General features: G+C 41.5%; 1 protein-coding gene across 1 annotated transcript in view; it reads left to right on the forward strand.

Moving 5' to 3' along the window:
* The first annotated feature begins 4,425 nt into the window (after positions 1 to 4,425).
* The window catches only part of LOC126412792 (sorbitol dehydrogenase-like), a 97,019-nt gene continuing 81,436 nt past the window's right edge, over positions 4,426 to 20,008 (forward strand). The window contains exon 1 of the mRNA XM_050082567.1: positions 4,426 to 4,547. Coding sequence (XP_049938524.1) covers positions 4,488 to 4,547 — 60 coding nt within the window. The 5' untranslated portion in view covers positions 4,426 to 4,487. The remainder of the gene's footprint in view (positions 4,548 to 20,008) is intronic.

Below are 20,008 nucleotides of genomic sequence, written 5' to 3' on the forward strand. Positions count from 1 at the left end.
TAGCAAACAAGGACGAACACATCTGACTTTTGACGTGTCGAGTAACAGAACTGATGCCATTAAAGGTGCCAGAACTGTAACTATAAAAAAGAGTGGACGTGGAAAAATTCACTACACTGTTGTCCTTTCATGTTGTGGTGTCGATACTAAACTTAATCCAATGATCATTTTCAACCGCAAAACATTGCCAAAACCCTCAGAAATACCGCCAGATGTTGTTCATGCACATAACAGGTGTTGGATGGACGAGGCGGGTATGAAATTATGAATTAACAGAATGTGGGAGGTGGTGGTGGTGGTTAGTGTTTAACGTCCCGTCGACAACGAGGTCATTAGTGACGGAGCGCAAGCTCGAGTTAGGGAAGGATTGGGAAGGAAATCGGCCGTGCCCTTTCACAGGAACCATCCCGGCATTAGAGTGTGGGAGGGAAGAAGTGCTTTATTGAAGAACAGTTCTCTTCTTGTGCTTACCAATTTAGCAGTCGTTTGAAAAACTCTGTGAAAGAGAAATTGAGACAGAGAAATACGGAGCTTGCTGTTATTCCAGGATAACTTCCTTCACAACTGCATCCTCTTGATGGCTCGATAGATACACCATTTAAAGAGTATATGAAAGAGGAGTGGAAAAAATGGATGACCGATGAAACCCAACATGAATTCACGCCGAATGGAGCTTTAAAACGACGTGCAATCAAACAGGTGTGTCAGTGGAAGAGGTAGAAAGTTCAAATGACGATTTTCAGGAATTTTGAAGATCATTTCGGTTTTATAAACTGACTTTGCACTCTAATAATAAAAATGGTAAAAATGTTATTTCTTAAAAAACTTGCTTAAAAATTAAGGTGCGGATTATACTCAGTAAAATACGGTAGAAAAATTACATTTTAGTAAATTTGTTTAACATACATGTAGCATTATTGCCCCGTAGGCCTGATATTTATTAACCAGCTGCAGAAGACTTATTCTTGAATTCTTTTTTAGTTACACAGCAGGCCGTACCAGCCGAAATTGAAAGCAGCAAAACTACTGGCTGCAGAGGCGAGTAGAATTACAATTCCTTGCAGCTTCTTTTGTTTACTTCATCCATCGTCGCGTCGCTCTAATCCTTAGCCAGCACAAATCGGAACCCTTCGGTCAAATGATGTACATATTTCCTCCAGCATCTGTTCGCAAACCTTTGAGATCCTAAACTACCGCTACGATGTTGCAGCAAGCATTCTGTTGTTGAACACGACTGAGCTGTGTAGATCACAGTTTCATTCATTCATTCATTTATTTATTCGTCCATTTGATTCATTACATACTTAATCAGTACATTGAATATAGGACAAGTCAAAATTGCGAAAGGAGCAGAAACACACACACACACACACACACACACACACACACACAGAGAGAGAGAGAGAGACAGACAGACAGAGAGAGAGAGAAAGAGAGCATGACAAAATTAATTACAGATAACAATCATAAATTACAAGTGACAAATATAGCAATTTTGAATTTAACCATTATTACGTAATCATTGTTTACAAGGCTATTTTTTGTAATTTAAAAATTCTTTTACAGAGAAAAAACATTTTTCCACTAGAAATGACTTAATATTACGTTTAAAAAAAATTTATGTTGCTGCTTGAACTAAGACCACTGTTGACACCTAAACTATGTTAGCGATAGACGTCTTTTCTTATGATACCACTTGGACAAAATGATGCTGAAGAAAGCCGTTGAGCGCCCCCTAACACAGAAACACACACAAACGACACAGTAGAAACGACACCGTGACAACAGTGTGTGGGCCAAGAGAGAGGCTACTTCTTATAGGCAGAAAATTGGAAACGCAGCATAGGAATACTCAGTTCACCTCCCGCTTAATTCGTTACACTTTGCGGCACACTTATCACCCTTTCTTCTGCATAGTGATGCATTTTTTATGCGCTCCAGAACGGTGTAGATGAATGGTTGCTCTGCCGCCACTGATACGTTGTTCTCGAACACCTTTCCATGTAATTCTACTGTATTTCCAATAAGTGCTAGAATCTTTCCTATTCGTAAAATAAAGAAGAACCGCGTTCAGTCAGAATCGTGTTTTTATTTCAACACACGATGCGTTTCAAGTCCTTGGGAGCTCGTCTTCAGGTGTTTTGACAGCCTGCATTTTTTTCAGATTTAGGCTAATTCTGATCCCAGTAAGATTACAGTGGTATATTACAAAATGTGAATTGTGAATATAAGTTTACAAAAAGCTAAGAGAAATCAAAAGAAAGTTACGCTTCTAGTTGTGGCACATAAAACTCCTTTCCTTGTGATATCACTTGAACGAAATGACACTCTATCCACTACTGGAAACACTAAGTTATTTTTCGGTTTGTCTTAGTTTTTTAAACTTATATTCACAATGTGCCACTTTCTAACATAGCATTGTATTCTTACCAGGACCAGAATTCATCTAAATCTCAAAAAAAGAAAAAAATTATGTAGACTGTCAAAGCACCTGATGATGAAGCCCCAAGGCTCGAAATGCATTGAAATAAAATCACGATTTTGACTGAAGGCAGTTATTCTTCATTTTGCGCAAGTAATACAGGCACAGACGAAACACTGCCTACTATGAATAAAGTTAAATCTGTCCTACTGGATTATTGTTTTATATTTTGACATTGTTTTGTGTTAGTGTAAAACATTAGTGGCCAAATTTTGTAAATTGCTGACAGGTAAGCAAGAATTTCTGAAGAAGGCAATAATCACTAGACCTTCCTTGGAAAGCATATGAAATTATTGTAAGTACACAGGAAAATTTATTTAATATTTTCAGTTAGGGTATGCCTAATTTAGGTAAGCAAGAATTTCTGAAGAAGGCAATAATCACCACACCTTCCTTGGAAAGCATATGATATTATTGTAAGTATATAGGAAAATTTATTTAGTATTTTCAATTAGTGTGTGCCTAATTTAGTGTTTTTGTAAAAGGGAAATCAAACAAATATTTTAACCATAAGTCTTACTGCTGTTAAAAACCAGAAAATAATTTCTTACCTGCAGTTACGTGATGCCGAAAGGATTATCGTGTAAAAAAGCACAGAAAATCCTTCAACCTGAAGTTTTTCCTTCTGATCCTGGTTCTAAGTTTTCAGTCTCTAAAAATGAAAGAAAGAATTTGAAAAGGCATCTCTCTGAGATGGACAACTACTCAGAGAGTGTAGGTCAAGCGATCCTCCACCTACTGTAAAATCCCAGTTCAGTCACGTGTAAATGGACAGGAGCTGCCGTTCCTCATGCCTTGCCAATGTGGGTCAATGTTGTCATTCCGTCTCCATCGAGACGCGTTCAGGCCCGTCACTAGACATTTGCCGTACTGAAAAATCAACCTCTCTTACTTTATCCAGATGCCTAATGGATGAAAGGCTGGATCATACGGTTTTCCAGACAAATGTATACGCTCAGCAACATGAAAACAGATACATGTCCTGCTCAAAGATGGAAATAGAAGTATTTTCGGCATTAAAATGTTGATAAAGATAACAAAATCACCAAGTTACAGAGACTGCTGGTTTTCACATTATGAACTGAAACTAATGCCAGTAGATTACTGCTTAAGCTGGTTTGTCTTTCACATTCACATGAACGACTTGCAATCTAATGTCTAAAGACAGTTACTGACTTGTTCCATAGGTCATTTTTATGATAAACGTTACGATGTGGAACTTCGCAGTAATGCAAAAAAATGCCTCATCCATTTTTTAAAAAACGCATCATCAGGAAGATTTGCTGCCGGTATATAATTTCTTACCTATTACAGTATCTAAAAAGTTAGAAAATATGAAAAGTTTGTCTGTGTCAAAGACACAAATTTCGTGCAACACCCGTCACAAGACTTTGTACTGCTCCTTATTAGAACGAGCTGAACCTTTTTTCTTTCTGTTTTTCGGTCAGTTTTTGCGACCCTTCTGTGCCTGCAGCCTTGACGGGGTCCTATCTCGCCACTACTTCGTTACAGCTCTGGTTGAGCTGAGATAGAGATGCCATTTTTTAAAAAAAATTAAAATAGCTTCCACAATTTTTGCTGTATGTACCGAAATTTTTAAGCTCCGTCTTCCGAAAAAAATTGGACCTGCCCATGCTGCACCAGTCTATTTGTTCGGGTGTCGTTGAGTAATAAACGTTGCGTATTTAAACTATATTGTCCGAAAACACAGTGCTTCATTTGCTTCTTTTTTTTCCCTTTTCGTAACCGTCTTTGAGATGCAATTTATTCCCTTATATAACACGACACGTCTAAATCGCTCGGCGAGGTAAAAATACGTTACAGTTACAAACAACTAGATTACAGTTCTGAGTTGCGGCGTGTAATGTGACAACTAAGCGGGCGTTCTTACATAATGGCTCAGTAATTTACTTCCAAGTGTGTATGCTTCTACTACAGTCAGAGTTCCCTTAGTTTTGCGTGATACTTTGATGACAGATCTCTGTTCATAGCGACGATAAAGATCATGGCAGAGCAACAAGAGAATTTGGCCGCTGTACTCCACAAGAAAGATGACATTCGTATAGTAAGTACCAGTGTTAGCTTAGAAAAGTTTTGTTTTAAATTGACAATAGCAAACCTACCTGTCTGGCCTGCTATAGCTTTCAGTTTCTCTCCCTGTTTCCGTAACGTATGTCTTATTTCCAGATGGTTATCAAAATTACGAACTTACCTGACAGAATATGCTAATTACTGCATTAGACCTTATATAGCATGATTATTCCGTCCATAAGGGGCGGCATTATGACGACTACGACTGTTGATAAATACAATGAAACAGTTTCTGTATCAGCCACTCGTTTATTTTACTACTATGCGTTTCGAAGGTTCACACCACTGTCTTCAGGTGGAGAATTGTTAATTTACGTGGTTGCTGTTGGTAAAGAGTGCAGAATCATTTCACATTAGAAGACCAAGGACAGTGCAGGCTATTTTGCGTCTTTTGCTAATAATACAATTTGTTTATTTAGCAAAAGACGCAAAATGACCTACACTGTGCTTGGTCTGCTACTGTGGAAAGACGTCTGTGCTCTTCACCAACACCAGCCATGCAATTAACTATGCTCCATCTGAAGATGATGGTGTGAACCACCGAAACGCAAAGGCAAAATAAACAAGTGATTAATTTAGAAACTGTTTTCATTTGCTCATATAGCATACCGTATAGCTGCAAATCATCGTGGAATGCGTAACTACAGCTAGTGTACATAGTTCACAGAAATTCTATGCCATTCAGCAGGCTGTGCAGTACTTAGTTTCGTTAACGATGCTGTGGTGCGAGATACGCATCAGATTACCTGCCCCCAATATAGTTGATACTGCTGAAACAATATGTTGGGGAGGGTCACCTCATCCACAGCGTAATAACTGCATTGAGCCAAGTTCGTCGCACAACCTCGTCTTTGAAGATGTTGTTCCCATTACACCTTTCTTTCAATCCAGCACTAAACATTGCTGAATATCTGTTGTTCAGTTATTGTGGTGCATTACGCTTTGTTAGGCAATGCATCATTATACACCACACACAGAGGAAAAAAATGAAATGCTTGTTCGGTTCCCGTGTATCAGCAGCACAACTTTCATTAATTCACAATTCAACATTTACAGAGTAAGGTTAAAATGCACAAAACCTGAACGAAGGCAGGTGTGAGTGAGCAAACTAGATGCTGGATGAGTAACAACAGTTGTAAGTCCTCGTAAAATCGTAATCAGCATTGCAGTGAATAGTCTATATAGCAGTCCGCAGTCTAGTCCACCAGAGAACAACCAAGCTCCAGTGGTGTGTCATGAAGACGTCAACTGCATTCACTTGGTGATCGATATATTCTGTGGCGGGATCGATGTTGTTATCTGGGCGACAGACAAGCTCCTTCGTCCCAAAGTTCGTCGGTAAGAAACATCCAAGATGGTGACAGAGACGACGAACCAGACGAGGGCGAATGTAGGTGGATATCTCGCCCAATGGTTCTGTCAGCAGAGACTGCATATCCACGCCCAAGGTTGGCAGGGAGATCGGAGGTGCCTCATCCATTTCCACTTCCAAAGGTGGTTGGCTGTCTGCGGCGTTGAATGAATGGGCAGCAGAATCAGTGCAGCAATCCATGGAATACCGTGCCATCTCGTACTTGTAAGTGGCGTTTTCCCACAAGACTGTGATCACATTGGGGCAATTAACCGACGACAAATATAGGTCGAAGACGGCTGAAATCAGTATGCAAGTACCTCTGCAGTCATAGTGCAACCAATATCATCGTCTTAACTTACAGACTTCAAAAATGATCGGCGCATTTAAATCAGTTCTTTTTCTGACGTTCCCACACGCATAACAGATTGTGATAAATAATGCGAGCCATGACAGAGGTATCGTCAAATTTTATGTGGTGACCATTTTCTAACGCATGTTCAGCTTACGCAGATTTCCCTGGATAGTTTAGGCGATAATATCTCTCATGTTCTTTCCTGTGTTGTTCCACAGTGCACACTGTTTGTCCGATGTACTTCTGGCTACACTCACAAGGTATTTCGTAGACTCCAGGTGTTCTGAACCCTACTGCGTCTTTAACTGGTCTCAGTAATTGACGGATTTTCGTTGGAGGCCTGGAGATTGATTTGATCTTGTGTCTTTTCAACAGGCAGCTTACCTTGACCGACAGAGAGCCACAGAATGGCAGCAAAGCAAGTTTCTTTTCCTGCTCCTCGTCGGTGGTCCTATTCTGATATTTCCCAGAAATCACTTCTTTCACTTGATGGGTGCTGTAGCCGTTATTCCTGAAAACCTTGCCTAGGTGGCTCAGTTCATGGGGCTGGTTATCGTCGTCTGATATTACTCTTGCACGATGCACCAATGTTTGTAATACTGTGCGCTTCTGTGCTGGATGATGATGGCTGGTGGCGTGCAGGTACGGGTCTGTGTGTGTGGGTTTTCTGTAGACGCTGTGGCCAAGGCACCCATTTCGTTTACGGTGGACAAGGACGTCGAGGAAGTGCAATGCATTATCTTTTTCCACCTCCATGGTGAACTGGATATTACTGTTGATGTCATTGAGGTGTCTAGTTTCTCGCGTCTGTGTGGCCAAATGACGAACGTGTCGTCAACGTATCGAAAGAAACACTTCAGCTTCAATGGCGCAGTATCTATGGCAATATCCTCAAAATTCTCCATGAAGAGGTTTGCAGCAGCTGGAGCCAACGGGCTACGCATTGCTACGCCGTCTGTCTGATTGTAATACTGGCCCTTGTACACGAAATAGGAGGACGTAAGAGTGTGCATAAATAGCTCGATCACGTCACTTACAAAGTACTGGGAAATTAGGTCCAAAGCGTCTTTGATATGCACATTCGTAAACAGCGCTACTACATCAAAACTGACCATAATATCATCCTCACTAAGGCGTAGATGGTTGATTCTGCTGATAAATTCTCCTGCATTTTGTATATGATGTTCGCAGTGTCCCTCATGTGGAGCAAGGAGCTTGGCCAAATGCCTCGCCAACTTGTATGTTGGAGAACCTATTGTCGACACAATAAAGCGAAATGGCGTCCTGTCCTTGTGTATCTTCGGTAAACCATAAGCATTAGGTGGTCTAGGCGCCTGTGGGAGAAGATTCTTAACCACACTGTCCTCCACTGAAGATCGCTTAAGTTCATACGTTTTTCCCTACCATTCTTGATGTCGGGTCGCGTGGGAGCTTCCATTAAGTATCTTCGTTCAGAAGTACACAGAGCTTCGTATCATAGTCCTCAAACTCCATAATTACGGCGGCATTGCCCTTGTCAGCAGGAAGTACCACAATGCTTTCATCATTATGTAGTGCTCGAAGGCCGTTGCACTCAGTCCTGGTCATGTTGGATGCTGGTAACTTCGCCTTTGTCAGTATACAGCTGATTTCTTGCAGTATTTCGTCCGCTGTTTCATGTGGGAGCTTGTGGACTGCCTGTTTAACACCGCTTATTATTTCACAGACAGGAATGTCCCTTTGATGAAAGTGCGAAATTAAGTCCTTTCTTAAGTACCGACGTTGCACCCACGTCTATATCTCTCGCCGTCAAGTTGATGACGGTGCGTGAATACAGATGGTGGCTTGCAGCTCATCACTGCGTGGGATCCAGCGATGGCGCGGTTGAAGAGGGCACATCGAATGCCGAATCAAAACATGCCCATATATGGCAATATCACATGTACCAGTGACGTCGCAGCCGGCAGCTAGCGTATATAAGGGCGCACCAACAGCCCACTGGTAGTCATACCACTTGACAATGGCCACGGAGAGCTTGGCCGAAAGCTCGTGCAGTTTTAAGCAATTGACGCGGTTGGAAACCCAAGAACATTTTATTCAATGTTATCGCTCCGAGACTCTGCACTCATACAGTGGTTTATATGTTCAAAGTTTCTTGTTCCATGTGTAGGCTGCTGTTAAATGAAATTATAAGCAGCTGCATTTGGAGTAGTCATCTGGGAATCATGGACTGCTGATGAACAGTGTTGCATTGTGTTCAGTGATGAATTGCGGTTATGTATTACTCTAGATGACTACCGTTGGCAAGCATTATAGCGACCTGGGGAAGTCTAATTCCTCCAATGTTTTGGAGAGAAACAACAGTGTTGGTCTTGGGTTCTTGCCGTAGAGAGCCATTGAATATAACTTCAGGTCATGGCTGGTAAGTAATACAAGGATCACTGATGGCAAAACAGTACGTCACGGACATCTGGAATCCTGTGTCAGCCCTCCTGTGACCTAGTCATGGCGCCGTTTTTCAACAGGACAATGCTCGTTCGAACGTGGCATGTGTATCTGTGAACTGTCTGAATGACGTTGAGATACTCCTATGACCAGCAAGATCCCTAGATGTGACTCTGATAGAACATACACTATCTGATCAAAAGTATCTGGACACCTGGCATGCTCCATCGGTAATGCTGAAATTCAGTATTGTGTTGGTCCACCCTTAGCCTTGATGATAGCTTCCACTCTCACTGGCATACATTCAATCAGGTGCTGGAAGGATTTTTGGGGAGTGGCAGCCCTTTCCTCATGGAGTTCTGCACTGAGGAGAGGTATCGATGTCGGTCAGTGAAGCCTAGCATGAAGTCAGTGTTCCAAAACATCCCAAAGGTATTCTATATGATTCATGTCAGGACTCTGTGCCGGCCAGTCCATTACAGTGATGTTATTGTCATGTAACCAATCCACCACAGGCTGTAAATTATGAACAGGTGCTCGATCATGTTGAAAGATGCAATCGCCATTCCCGAATTGCTCTTCAACAGTGGGAAGCAGGAAGGTGCTTAAAACATCAATATAGGTCTGTGCTGTGTTAGTGACACGCAAAACAACAAGGTGTGCAAGCCCCTTCTGTGAAAAATATGACCACGCCATAACATCGCCGCCTCTGAATTTTACTGTTGGCGCTACACACACTGGCAGATGACATTCACTGGGCATTCACCACACTCACACCCTGCCATCGGATCGCCACATTGTGTACCACGAATTGTCACTCCACACAACGTTCTTCCACTGTTCAATCGTCCAATGTTTTAGGCGTGTAAACATTGGACCAAGTGAAGCATCATTTGGTTTTCACCGGCGTGATAACTGGCTTCTGAGCCACTGCTCGATGGCAAAAATCCAAGTTTTCTTACCTGTCATAGTACTTGCAGTGGATCCTGATGCAGTTTGGAATTCCTGTGTGGTGGTCTGTGTAGATGTCTGCCTATTACACATTATGACCCTCTTCAGCTGTCGGCGGTCTCTGTCAGTCAACAAACTAAGTTGGCCTGTGTGCTTTTGTGCTGCATGTGTCCCTTCACGTTTCCACTGCACTATCACAACGGAAACAGTGGACCTAGGGACATTTAGGGAGTGTGGAAATCTCGCATACAGACGTATGATACAAGTGACACCCAATCACCTGACCACGTTCGAAGTCTGTGAGTTCCACGGAGCACCCCATTCTGCTCTCTAATCATATGTAATGACTACTGAAGTCACTGATATAGAGTACCTGGCAGAAGGTGGCAGCACTCTGTCTCATTGCCAGTATGCAGGATATCAAGGACCAGTTACAAAGCTGTGGACCAGCTTGCGTCAGGAGAGGATACAATGACTTTTTGACATCCTCCCCGACCATATCAGGCCATGCATTCTGGCCGGAGGGGGAGCAACGTAATACTGATAAGTGTCTTAAGCTGCTAAATTTTTCTTTTTTTGCATATTTGACTCTGTTTTATAATCAGTAGAATGACATAACACACAATATCAATCTGTGGAGTTATATTTTGTTTCTTCCTACTTTTCTGGATGCTTCACTTTTTTTGTCAGGCAATGTAGCTGAAGCTAAAGATGTGGTACTTGATCAAGCTGTATACGGAAATTTGGAGGGCACACTGACAAATAGTAATCACATGCCACAGAGGAAGGGGGCAGTATAGCCTGTGGCATTGGCCACTTGGAAAACTCCTGCATGGCAGCACACATGTCCACACATGGCCACACATGTCACTGGACACCACACCTCCCAAGTCCCAACAGGTCAGTGATGCAGCTTTATCACAAAACCTCCTGATGGCGCAGAACTTCTCATCCTATTACTCATTTATACGTGCTTGTTTGGTTGCTGTGCACACAACCTGCACAGCCTTTCAATACTAGCCATCGAGCTTGGTTATGGAGGAGTAATCCCAGAAAGTTCATTAAGTCTGCACAAAGTTGTTATTAATGCAGCACTTAATAGCCCATATAGTAGTCTGCAGCCGAATCCAATAAAGAACAGCTACGTTCCAGTAGCCAATCGCTAGGATGATGTTAACAGTCTTCACTTGGTGAACGATACCTCCTGTGGCAGAATTGATGTCATTATTCGGGCTAGATACAAGATTTACAAGGGTGTACAGAGAGAGGGACAAGGGTTGGCAGCTGCCTCCTTTCCCCAAGGGGAAACAAAAAATGATATTTGCAAACCAGTTTCACATCCTGCCTCTCCACAGAGTAGACATATCAGTACAGAACATGGAATGGATATCACTGGTAGCAAGTGTACCCAGAGTAATTTGAGACCCTATTCCAAGGTGGATGACAGTTTGTTACATATTGTCCATCCCTCTCCTACCCCCTTACCACCCAAATATAGCTTCCTATCATTCCCACTATTAAATGCCACAGATGACAAAGATTTTAATAATAATAACAAAAATAAAGGCAACATTTAAATATGACAATAGTAACATGTTCACATCACATATAACTTGAGTATAACATTCAAGAACTTGCAGTTCTGAGAAATTCAGTATTTGAAAGTCTGACCTGGTGGTCTACTAGTAATGCACATGCTTGGAAACTGAGAGGCTACATGATCAAATCCCTGTCGAGCCATGGAATTTTTCAGTCTGCCCTTATTTTGACCTTCACCTGCCAAGTGAAGTGAGGAATTGCCAGGATGACACGTGAATCACATTCCCCATTGTACTGTAGGTCCTCATTCTCTGGTTGAATAACTGGTGTAGGTTGGAGATGTATAAATCACTGAGTCGCATCCAGTCAAAAGACTTACATTTGGCCACAAGAAATTATGTCAATCAGTGAATAAGTAAGCTTTTCTATTTTATTTCTCTGCAAAGTAAGCTGTTCCCATGACATGTAAGGTGAGTTCGACTGGAAGGTGTTGACAATGCTCACACAACCTTGTGATGCGTATCTTGCCAGTACACTGGAAGGTGCATGGAGTTAACATCAACAAAGTGTGTCTGCTTCTGAGCTGCACTCTTTCATTTGTTTTTTCACAGTAAAATGACTGTCCACTGTCAGTATCCATCGAGGATTAATCTCTGTCCATGCAGAGGGCTGTATGAGCATTCAAATGGCTCAATGTTGGCATTTATAATTTGTGGAAGGGCACGCACACGTGCATGACAAATAGAACACACAGAGGCTCACTACAGTGGATCCCATTATTGCAGTTCTCATTATTGCTGAGGGAGATCATTGCATTACCACTGACAACATCCTAATACAGCTACCCCCTGGAACTGCAATTGACCACTCATACATCAAAAATATCCTAACAGACCACCTTCACTACTGCAAAGTCTGTGCAAGATGAGACTCAAGTTTGCTGAGTCATTTTTACAAACAGCAATGATTGAAGTCAGCCAGAATATTTCTGAAAATGAATCAGAGAGAGAAATGCTCTCCAAACGGCTTTTCCCTGGGGACAAGCTCTGGGTCCATCATTCGACTTGTGAGACAAAACGTCAAGGTACAAAGTGAAAGAAACCTGACTAAAGGGCCCCAGAAGAGGCAAAGGTCACATATTCATCAGAGCAAGTTATTGTAACCATCTTTTGGGACTGTCAGGGGGTTTTGACCATTTAGTACCTGCCTTGCAATGCAGATGTGCTGCAATGTCTTGAGGAATCTGTGAGCTGCCACCAAAAGAAAATGGCCTGGACATTTGCCTCAAAAAATTCTCTTCCTTCATGACAATGCTCAGCCTCATACAACTTGAATGACTCACATGGAGCTCCGAAGATTCGACTGGCAAGAGTTCTTGCATCCTCCATGTTCATCAGACTTTGCCCCCGGGTGATTCTCACATGTTGCTCCAAGACAAAGGTCAAATTGGAGGTAAGCACTTCATCACCGATGATGAAATCAAATTAACAGTGAACAGCTAATTACAGGTACATTACATGATCTGGTACAACAGTGGTTTGGAAAACCTTTTGTTGAGTTACTGTGCCAAAAATACTTGGAAAAACATGGCAACTATGTGGAAAATTAATGGAAGCATTATACAATATCAATAAAATAATTTCAAAATGATAAATTATGTGTTTTATGTCATTAAAAATATTTTGGTTCACCTCAGTTCTGAGAGTTCCAGAACCTGTACAGAAAATTGGAATAGAGATCAACATAAACGTTATTTCTGCCCTTTGTATTGCTCATGAAAACCACACACAGCATGTTGTACCACCATACAGTGAGACCTTCAGAGATGGTGGTCCAGATAGCTGTACACATTGGTAGCACATCCTCTTGCATTGATGCATGCCTGTATTCATTGTGGCATAATATCCACAAGTTCATCAAGGCACTGTTGGTTCAGATTGTCCCACTCCTCAACAGCGAATCAGCATAGACCCCTCAGAGTGGTTGGTGGGTCACGTCATCCATAAATAGCCCTTTTCACTCTACCCCAGGCATGTTCAATAGGCTTCATGTTTGGAGAACAAGCTGGCCACTCTAGTCTAGCAATGTCATTATCCTGAAGGAAGTAATTCACAGGATGTGCATGATAGGGGTGCGAATTGTCCATGAAGATGAATACCACACCAACAAGCTGCCGATAGGGTTGCGCTATTGGTCGGAGGATGGCATTCACGTACAGTACAGCTGTTATGGTGCCTTCCATGACCACTAGTGGCGTACATCAGCCCCACATAATGCCACCCCAAAACAGAAGGGAACCTCCACCTTGTTGCACTCACAGAACAATGTGTCTAAGGAGTTCAGCCTGACTGGGTTGCCTCCAAACATGCCTCCAACAATTCTCTGGATGAAGGCATATGTGACACTCATAGCTTAAGAGAAAGTGACACCAATCCTGAGCTGTCCATTCGGCATGTTTTTGGGCCCATCTGTACCGTGTTTCATGGTGTTGTGGTTACAAAGTTGGACCTCGCCATGGACGTCATGAGTAAAGTTGCAGATCATACAGCCTATTGCGCACAGTTTGAGTCATAACATGATGTCCTATGGCTGCACAAAAAGCATTATTCAACATGGTAGCACTGCTGTAAGGGTTCCTCTGAGCCATAATACATAGGTAGTGATCATCCTCTGCAGTAGTAGCCCTTGGGTGGCCTGAGTGAGGCATGTCATCGACAGTTCGTTTCTCTCTGTATCTCCTCCATGTTCAAACAACATCACTTTGGTGCACTCTGAGATGCCTGGACACTTCACTTGTTGAGAGCCCTTCCTGGCACAAAGTGACAATGTGGACATGATCGAACCGTGGTATTGACTGTCTAGGCATTGTTAAACTACAGATAACACAAGCCTACTTCCTGGTGGAATGACTGGAAATGATTGGCTGTTGGACCCCCTCCACCAAATAGGCGCTGCTCATGCATGGTTGTTTACATTTTTGGGTGGGTTTAGTGACATATCTGAACAGTCAAAGGGACATATCTGAACAGTCAACGACTATCTTCAGGAGTTCTGGGAACTGGGGTGATGCAAAACGTTTTTGATGTGTGTGTGTGTGTGTGTAAAGCATTTGTCCAAAAACGTGATAAGTAGCTGTTTCCTGTAATTGATTTAAGAACTATAATAGTGACAAAGTTTCACAACTTTCGCAACACATTTACACACTACAGAATCTAAGTGAGCACTCAACACTAACAGTATTCCATGTAGCATTGCATTTACGGACAAAGTTCTGCAGACTATGGTTAGGCGAGTGCGTAAAGAAATGGAATGCTGTTTCTTTCTGTGGCTTCCTTGTATGCTTGGGTAGTATGTCTTTTATTGTCTTCCAAAAGTTACCTGAGTAGGTTGCATACTGACATATGTAAAAATATAAACACTTTGCTTAGGGGATGTATTTTTTTATGTATTACTACACAGGGCCCAAAACTGCAACAAATTTGAGTACAGAAAGTATCTATCCAACAACAAAATACATGTTAATGTGACCACTGCCTGTGTTCAACGTCAACATGAAATATCCTCTCACAGATGGCAGGTGGCAACACTAGCAGTGGAGGGTATATAAAGCGTGTCGGGGTGTGTGGTAAACAGTGCAGTCATTGTCGTAATGCGGGAACAGAGTCATTTATCTGCCGTGCAAATAGACACAATCATTGGCTTTCAGGCCAAAGAGGAAGCATTTCCAAAATGATAAAGTTTTTAAATTGTTTACATGCTGCAATAGTTATAAGTTCACTGGCCATGGGAAAATGGAGTTACCAAACATTCACTATGGCAACTGAGGTGCAGCATGGGACATAGGTGACAGGGGTGAATGACGGGTGTGGAGATGTGTACATGTTAATAGATGTGCAGCTGCTGAGCAAATGACCACCCATATGAACCATGAGGCTACCAACAGTGTTTCCTCAATGACTGTTCAGAAAATGTTGCTGCATAAGAGCGTCCTCAGCAGGCACATGTTTCATGCACACATGCTGACTGCTGTTCATCAGTGATGAAGGCTGGAGATTGCATGCCAGTACCACAACTGGACTCCTCTGAGTGGTGACAGGTGACATTTTCACAATGAATCACGTTTTATGCTTCATTGGACAGATGCTTGTTGGCATCTACGACATGAAATGTCTGAAAACCAGATGACCAAGCCAGAGAAGGGAGAGTTATAGTCTGGGGAATGTTTCTGTGGCATTCCCTGGGTGATCTCATCATTCAGGAAGGCACATTGGATCAATACAAGTATGCATCTATCCTTGTGAACCACGTCTACCCCATCCTGCAATTTGTTTTTCCTTGGCATGTTGGCATCTACTAGCCAGGCAATCAATAGTCTGTGGAACCACCTTGATCACACTGTTTGTGTCATGGATTCTCAACCGGGAAACCTATCACAGCTGGCCACGGCAATGATGAAGTCCACATGACTTCACATCCCTGTCGGTACCTTCCAGAACTTCATTGACTATCTTCCTGCTTGTCTTGTGCAAAAGATGGTTGTTTATGCATGCAACAGTTGGTCACATTAATGTGAACAGACAGTTTAATTTGTAAAAATCACATGCAAACCAAACAATCTCAGTTAAGTACAATGTACATTGTATTTAGCAGGCACCTACTACAAAAAGATGGCATTACTGTAGTTGGTCATTATTAATTATAGTTTGTCAATAGTTTTGAGTTTATTTTGTAATAAATTGTGCTCTTTTACATCCAATCCTCTCCTGGCTCAGATCCAGGGTATTTTCAACCTTTCTCACACCCTTTCCCTGCAGTATATAACCCTACCATCTTGCAGGCCTGTATTATAGTAGGCAAGCAATCTAATTGGTCATTACATCATTTGACAATCGTGAAATTAGACTTTGAGTTTATTAAGATTTGCAGCTCTACTATCATTGATGGGAATAAATGAAGTAAAATTCTTTTGCGAGCAATTGATGCACTGTATGCATTTTCTAATCGACAAATCACAACTGTACAGTACACTAAAGATAGTCGTTATATTAAATAATGAATGCCTTTCCCAGTCATACTGGCAGTAAATTCTATTTGCTCTTTCACTCAATATGTCCCATACATCCCATCCAGAAGGAATACTTCCATGAATGTGGAAAGATTCCATGCAAAGATAAACAAGCCACAAGGAAGTCATAGAATCTTAATCCATATACTGCTTTAACAGCTTTAATACTAAAATAAAGAATGATCATAAATTTTTTACATTCATAATTCTTTGCTCCAAAATTTAGCAAGTCCATTATGACATTGTGTTAGCTTAACGTGTCACAAACATGTCATAATAGTGTCACTGTTGGCAATCCTGACTGTGAGAGGTGGGCGAGCTAAGTCCAGTATCGCCTACTTCACCAATGGAGGCGATGTGTGATGAGCAATATGTGGCTTTGAAATTCTGCTTTCATATCGACAACTATTCCTATGGAGAGACTGTTCTTCCCTACAGCACAGCTCATAGGTGGTTTAAATTGTTTAAAGCAGTGACACAGTCAAATCCAGAAGAAGATGTTCCTGCTCTCCACCTTTTGCTCTTGCAAAGGGAAACATCAACACTGCTACTGTCGTTGTGAGAGAAGGTCAACAAATAACCTTACAAACAATTTCTCAAACAATGAAAATTTCATTGAGTACCACCAACAAGTTGAGAGAAAATTTACACATAAGACATTTTTGTACACTGTGAGCCCCAAAATGGCTGATTCCCAAACAAACAAGTCTATGTGTATTTGAAGTAGATGCTAGAGGAAGATCTGGAGTTTCTTTCTAAGAAAATCTATGCTCATGAAACTTGGCTACTTTGTTATGATCCTGTGAGCAAACAGGAAAACTCCTTCATCACCACCACCTCAAGAAAACAAAAGTGGTTGCTTTTGCTGCAATTTGCTCATCCCACTTTTTGATATTCACAGAATGGTTTATCAGCATGTTGTGTCTGCACATACATCAATAATTCAGCAGTGGTTCAGGGATCCCCCAAAAACTTTGCAAGTCCATATCAGATAGAAAAGATCACATATCTGTAAAACAGGCTGAATCCGAATGTTGCACCATGATAGTGTACAGCTGCAAATTGCAAATGCTGATATTGGTTATCTTGCAAAAGTCAGTGTGATGCTCACATTTTGTCATATGTGACTTTTTTCTATTCTCTAACCTGAAGAGAAACACCTTCGGCAGATGTTTACTATCGTCAGAAGCAGTAGCAAAGACTGCATAGATGATTTTGAAGGACCTTTCAAGAAATGGTTTCCAGCAAGTTTTTCAGACTGGCAGAAATGCAAGTGCATTGCATCCAAAGGATATTATTTTGAGAAAGACCATCAAAATTCTGATGATGAGAAAAGGTATGTTGTCAAAGAAAATTATGATCATTCTCTGTTGAACATTCCACATATCTATGCTTAAGTTAGTTAAATTCAACCTGGTAAGTTGGGAAGAAAGCTGCTACTTTGAGATAAGCTGTTGTTTAATGTCATATTGGCAGCTTAATGTTTACTTCATTACCCTGGTACTTTTCAAAGAAAGCAGTTACCTACATCTGTAAATAGAGAGGTCAGTTAACAACATATTACTCTTATGCAGCTCCTTCAGTAAGCTCTACAACTTGACATGTAGCTATCAAAAATTATCAATCCTGCAGGAGTGGCTAGTGAGGCACACTTGTAATTTTCTTCTGAATTTGGTGGGATTTCAAATGTTAGGCTTTATTTTAGCTGGAAGCTTGTTATTTGTCCAGAGATCATGGCATATACAGACAAATACATACAAAGTTTTTCTCCTAAATGTCATCAGGCACACTTTGTCTGGTGTTTTAGCAGATATTTACAATTCTGTTGCCCTGCAAAGTGAGGGGACATCCCTATGGGAACTCGAGGACAGGTGATGGGCACCTACTCTGGGCCACATTTATGTTGTTCAGGGAAATGTCATAATCCACATGCCAGGAGATCTAAAATATGATATGGGCTGTATAAGGAAGTGGCAGAAAAGGCTGACGACACTATTTTGGCATGGGTCTATAAAATTACAGGTTCATTTTAACTACAGAACAGAGTCAAAATTGCCACCACATCAAGAAATTGGCATAATTTGCAATAAAAAATGTGACAAACAAAATAATCAAAGATATTCAGAGTAGTAAGCAACAGTCTGGAAAGCTTGTAAGGGTGCTGCAGGGTACGTTGTGCTGAGAAATAATTTTTAAGAAAAAATTCAATGAACTGCACCATTTCTGAGTTAATTACCATTGAAGTTGGCCAATCAGGCCACTGTAAGCACAACTTCAAGTGGCACACCAGAGACAGTGTTGCCAAACATATTCTTCATTTGGTTTTCTAAAAAGAGAGTGATACAACGATTACACGTCAGCAAGGATCGAGTCTAAGGCAAGGGCTGAACAGTCTCATATACTATCAGCCACATTCTGAGAATAATGACATTAATTGAGTCTGGTGGGTCGCTTCAATTTGCTCATGCAATTCCCTCATTGGCTAACTTCAGTGCTAATTAACTTGGAAGCAGCACATCATATCGAACTTTTTGTTAACAGTTATTTCTCAGGACAACATATACATCAACATCCTTGCATGCTTTTCAGACTGTTTCTGACCGCCCTGTTCACCGACTGCTAAAGTCACAGTATTTCCCATTGGGCTCATCACTGTTAAATCTGCAGTTCCGTATAGTCACTGATCATTATTCCTATAAATGTTTGAGAATTCTGTAACAAATAAAAAGCCTGTATCCAGTTTCTGACATGGGGCAAGTGTCACCTTCTGCTCCCCCTCTTCCCCCCCCCCCCCCTCCTCATCCCCCCTACTCCACCCAAATCCCTTGTGGATGCCCCTGACCCCAGGCCACGTAGAGAATTATGTGTTTCTGGGCTGGTATGTTCGCAACTAGTAGCATTCACTATGGTGCCCTATGGAAGTGTGCCAGAGTTTGTGGAGCATGTGTATGGAAGCAGGCATCACAGATGACCACCTCTTGTAGGTAGTTGTGCGCATGTACACCTTATGCAGCGATCAGCAGGGTCACCACATAGAGCATCTTCTGCACAAAAAACAGGTCAGAGTTCATAACTGTAATGTGTAACTGTATCATTTAGAATCATATAGTTATCCCATCAGGTCCAGTGACCATTCTCTGTTGAGTGATTTCATTTGATTTTCTGTTCCCTGGTCATTTATTTTGATAACTGTAATTTTTACGTTTATGTGACGATTCGAAGGAGGAACTACAGCATGATCTTCCTCAGTGAAACAGCGTTGATAAAAAATAAGAAAGTTTAGTATTGCAGCCTTCTCTGTATCATCCTACATTTAGGTGGTTATATGGGTTCAGAATTTCTAAAGAGGTGGGTTTCATCCAGCTACTGATTTGAAACAAAACTAAAGCTAGTTAGGAGTTTCTATCAGATGGGTAGCTAGAATTTTATCTTCGAATTCATTGAATGCATCATGTGTGGCTCCCCTAATGTTAATTTTAGCTGTGTTCAGGTTTTGTTTACTTATAAAGCTCTGGCTTGCTAACTAGCACAAAGAGGAGAAGTAGGGAAACCCCATGGTGGAACAACATATGTAAAGAGGCAGTACTTCGAAAGAACAAAGCCTTCAGAGAATGGTTCCAGACCCGAACAGAGGAAGCTAGGGTAAAATATAAGGAAAAAAAGAAAGCGGCACAGACCATAGTAAGGGCGGAGAAGAAGAAGTGGATGGAAAAATGGACAAGAATGTTAGAAGAGGACAGTGTAGGGAAC

This window comes from Schistocerca serialis, chromosome 7 (assembly GCF_023864345.2).
Source record: "Schistocerca serialis cubense isolate TAMUIC-IGC-003099 chromosome 7, iqSchSeri2.2, whole genome shotgun sequence".
NCBI lineage: Eukaryota > Metazoa > Arthropoda > Insecta > Orthoptera > Acrididae > Schistocerca > Schistocerca serialis.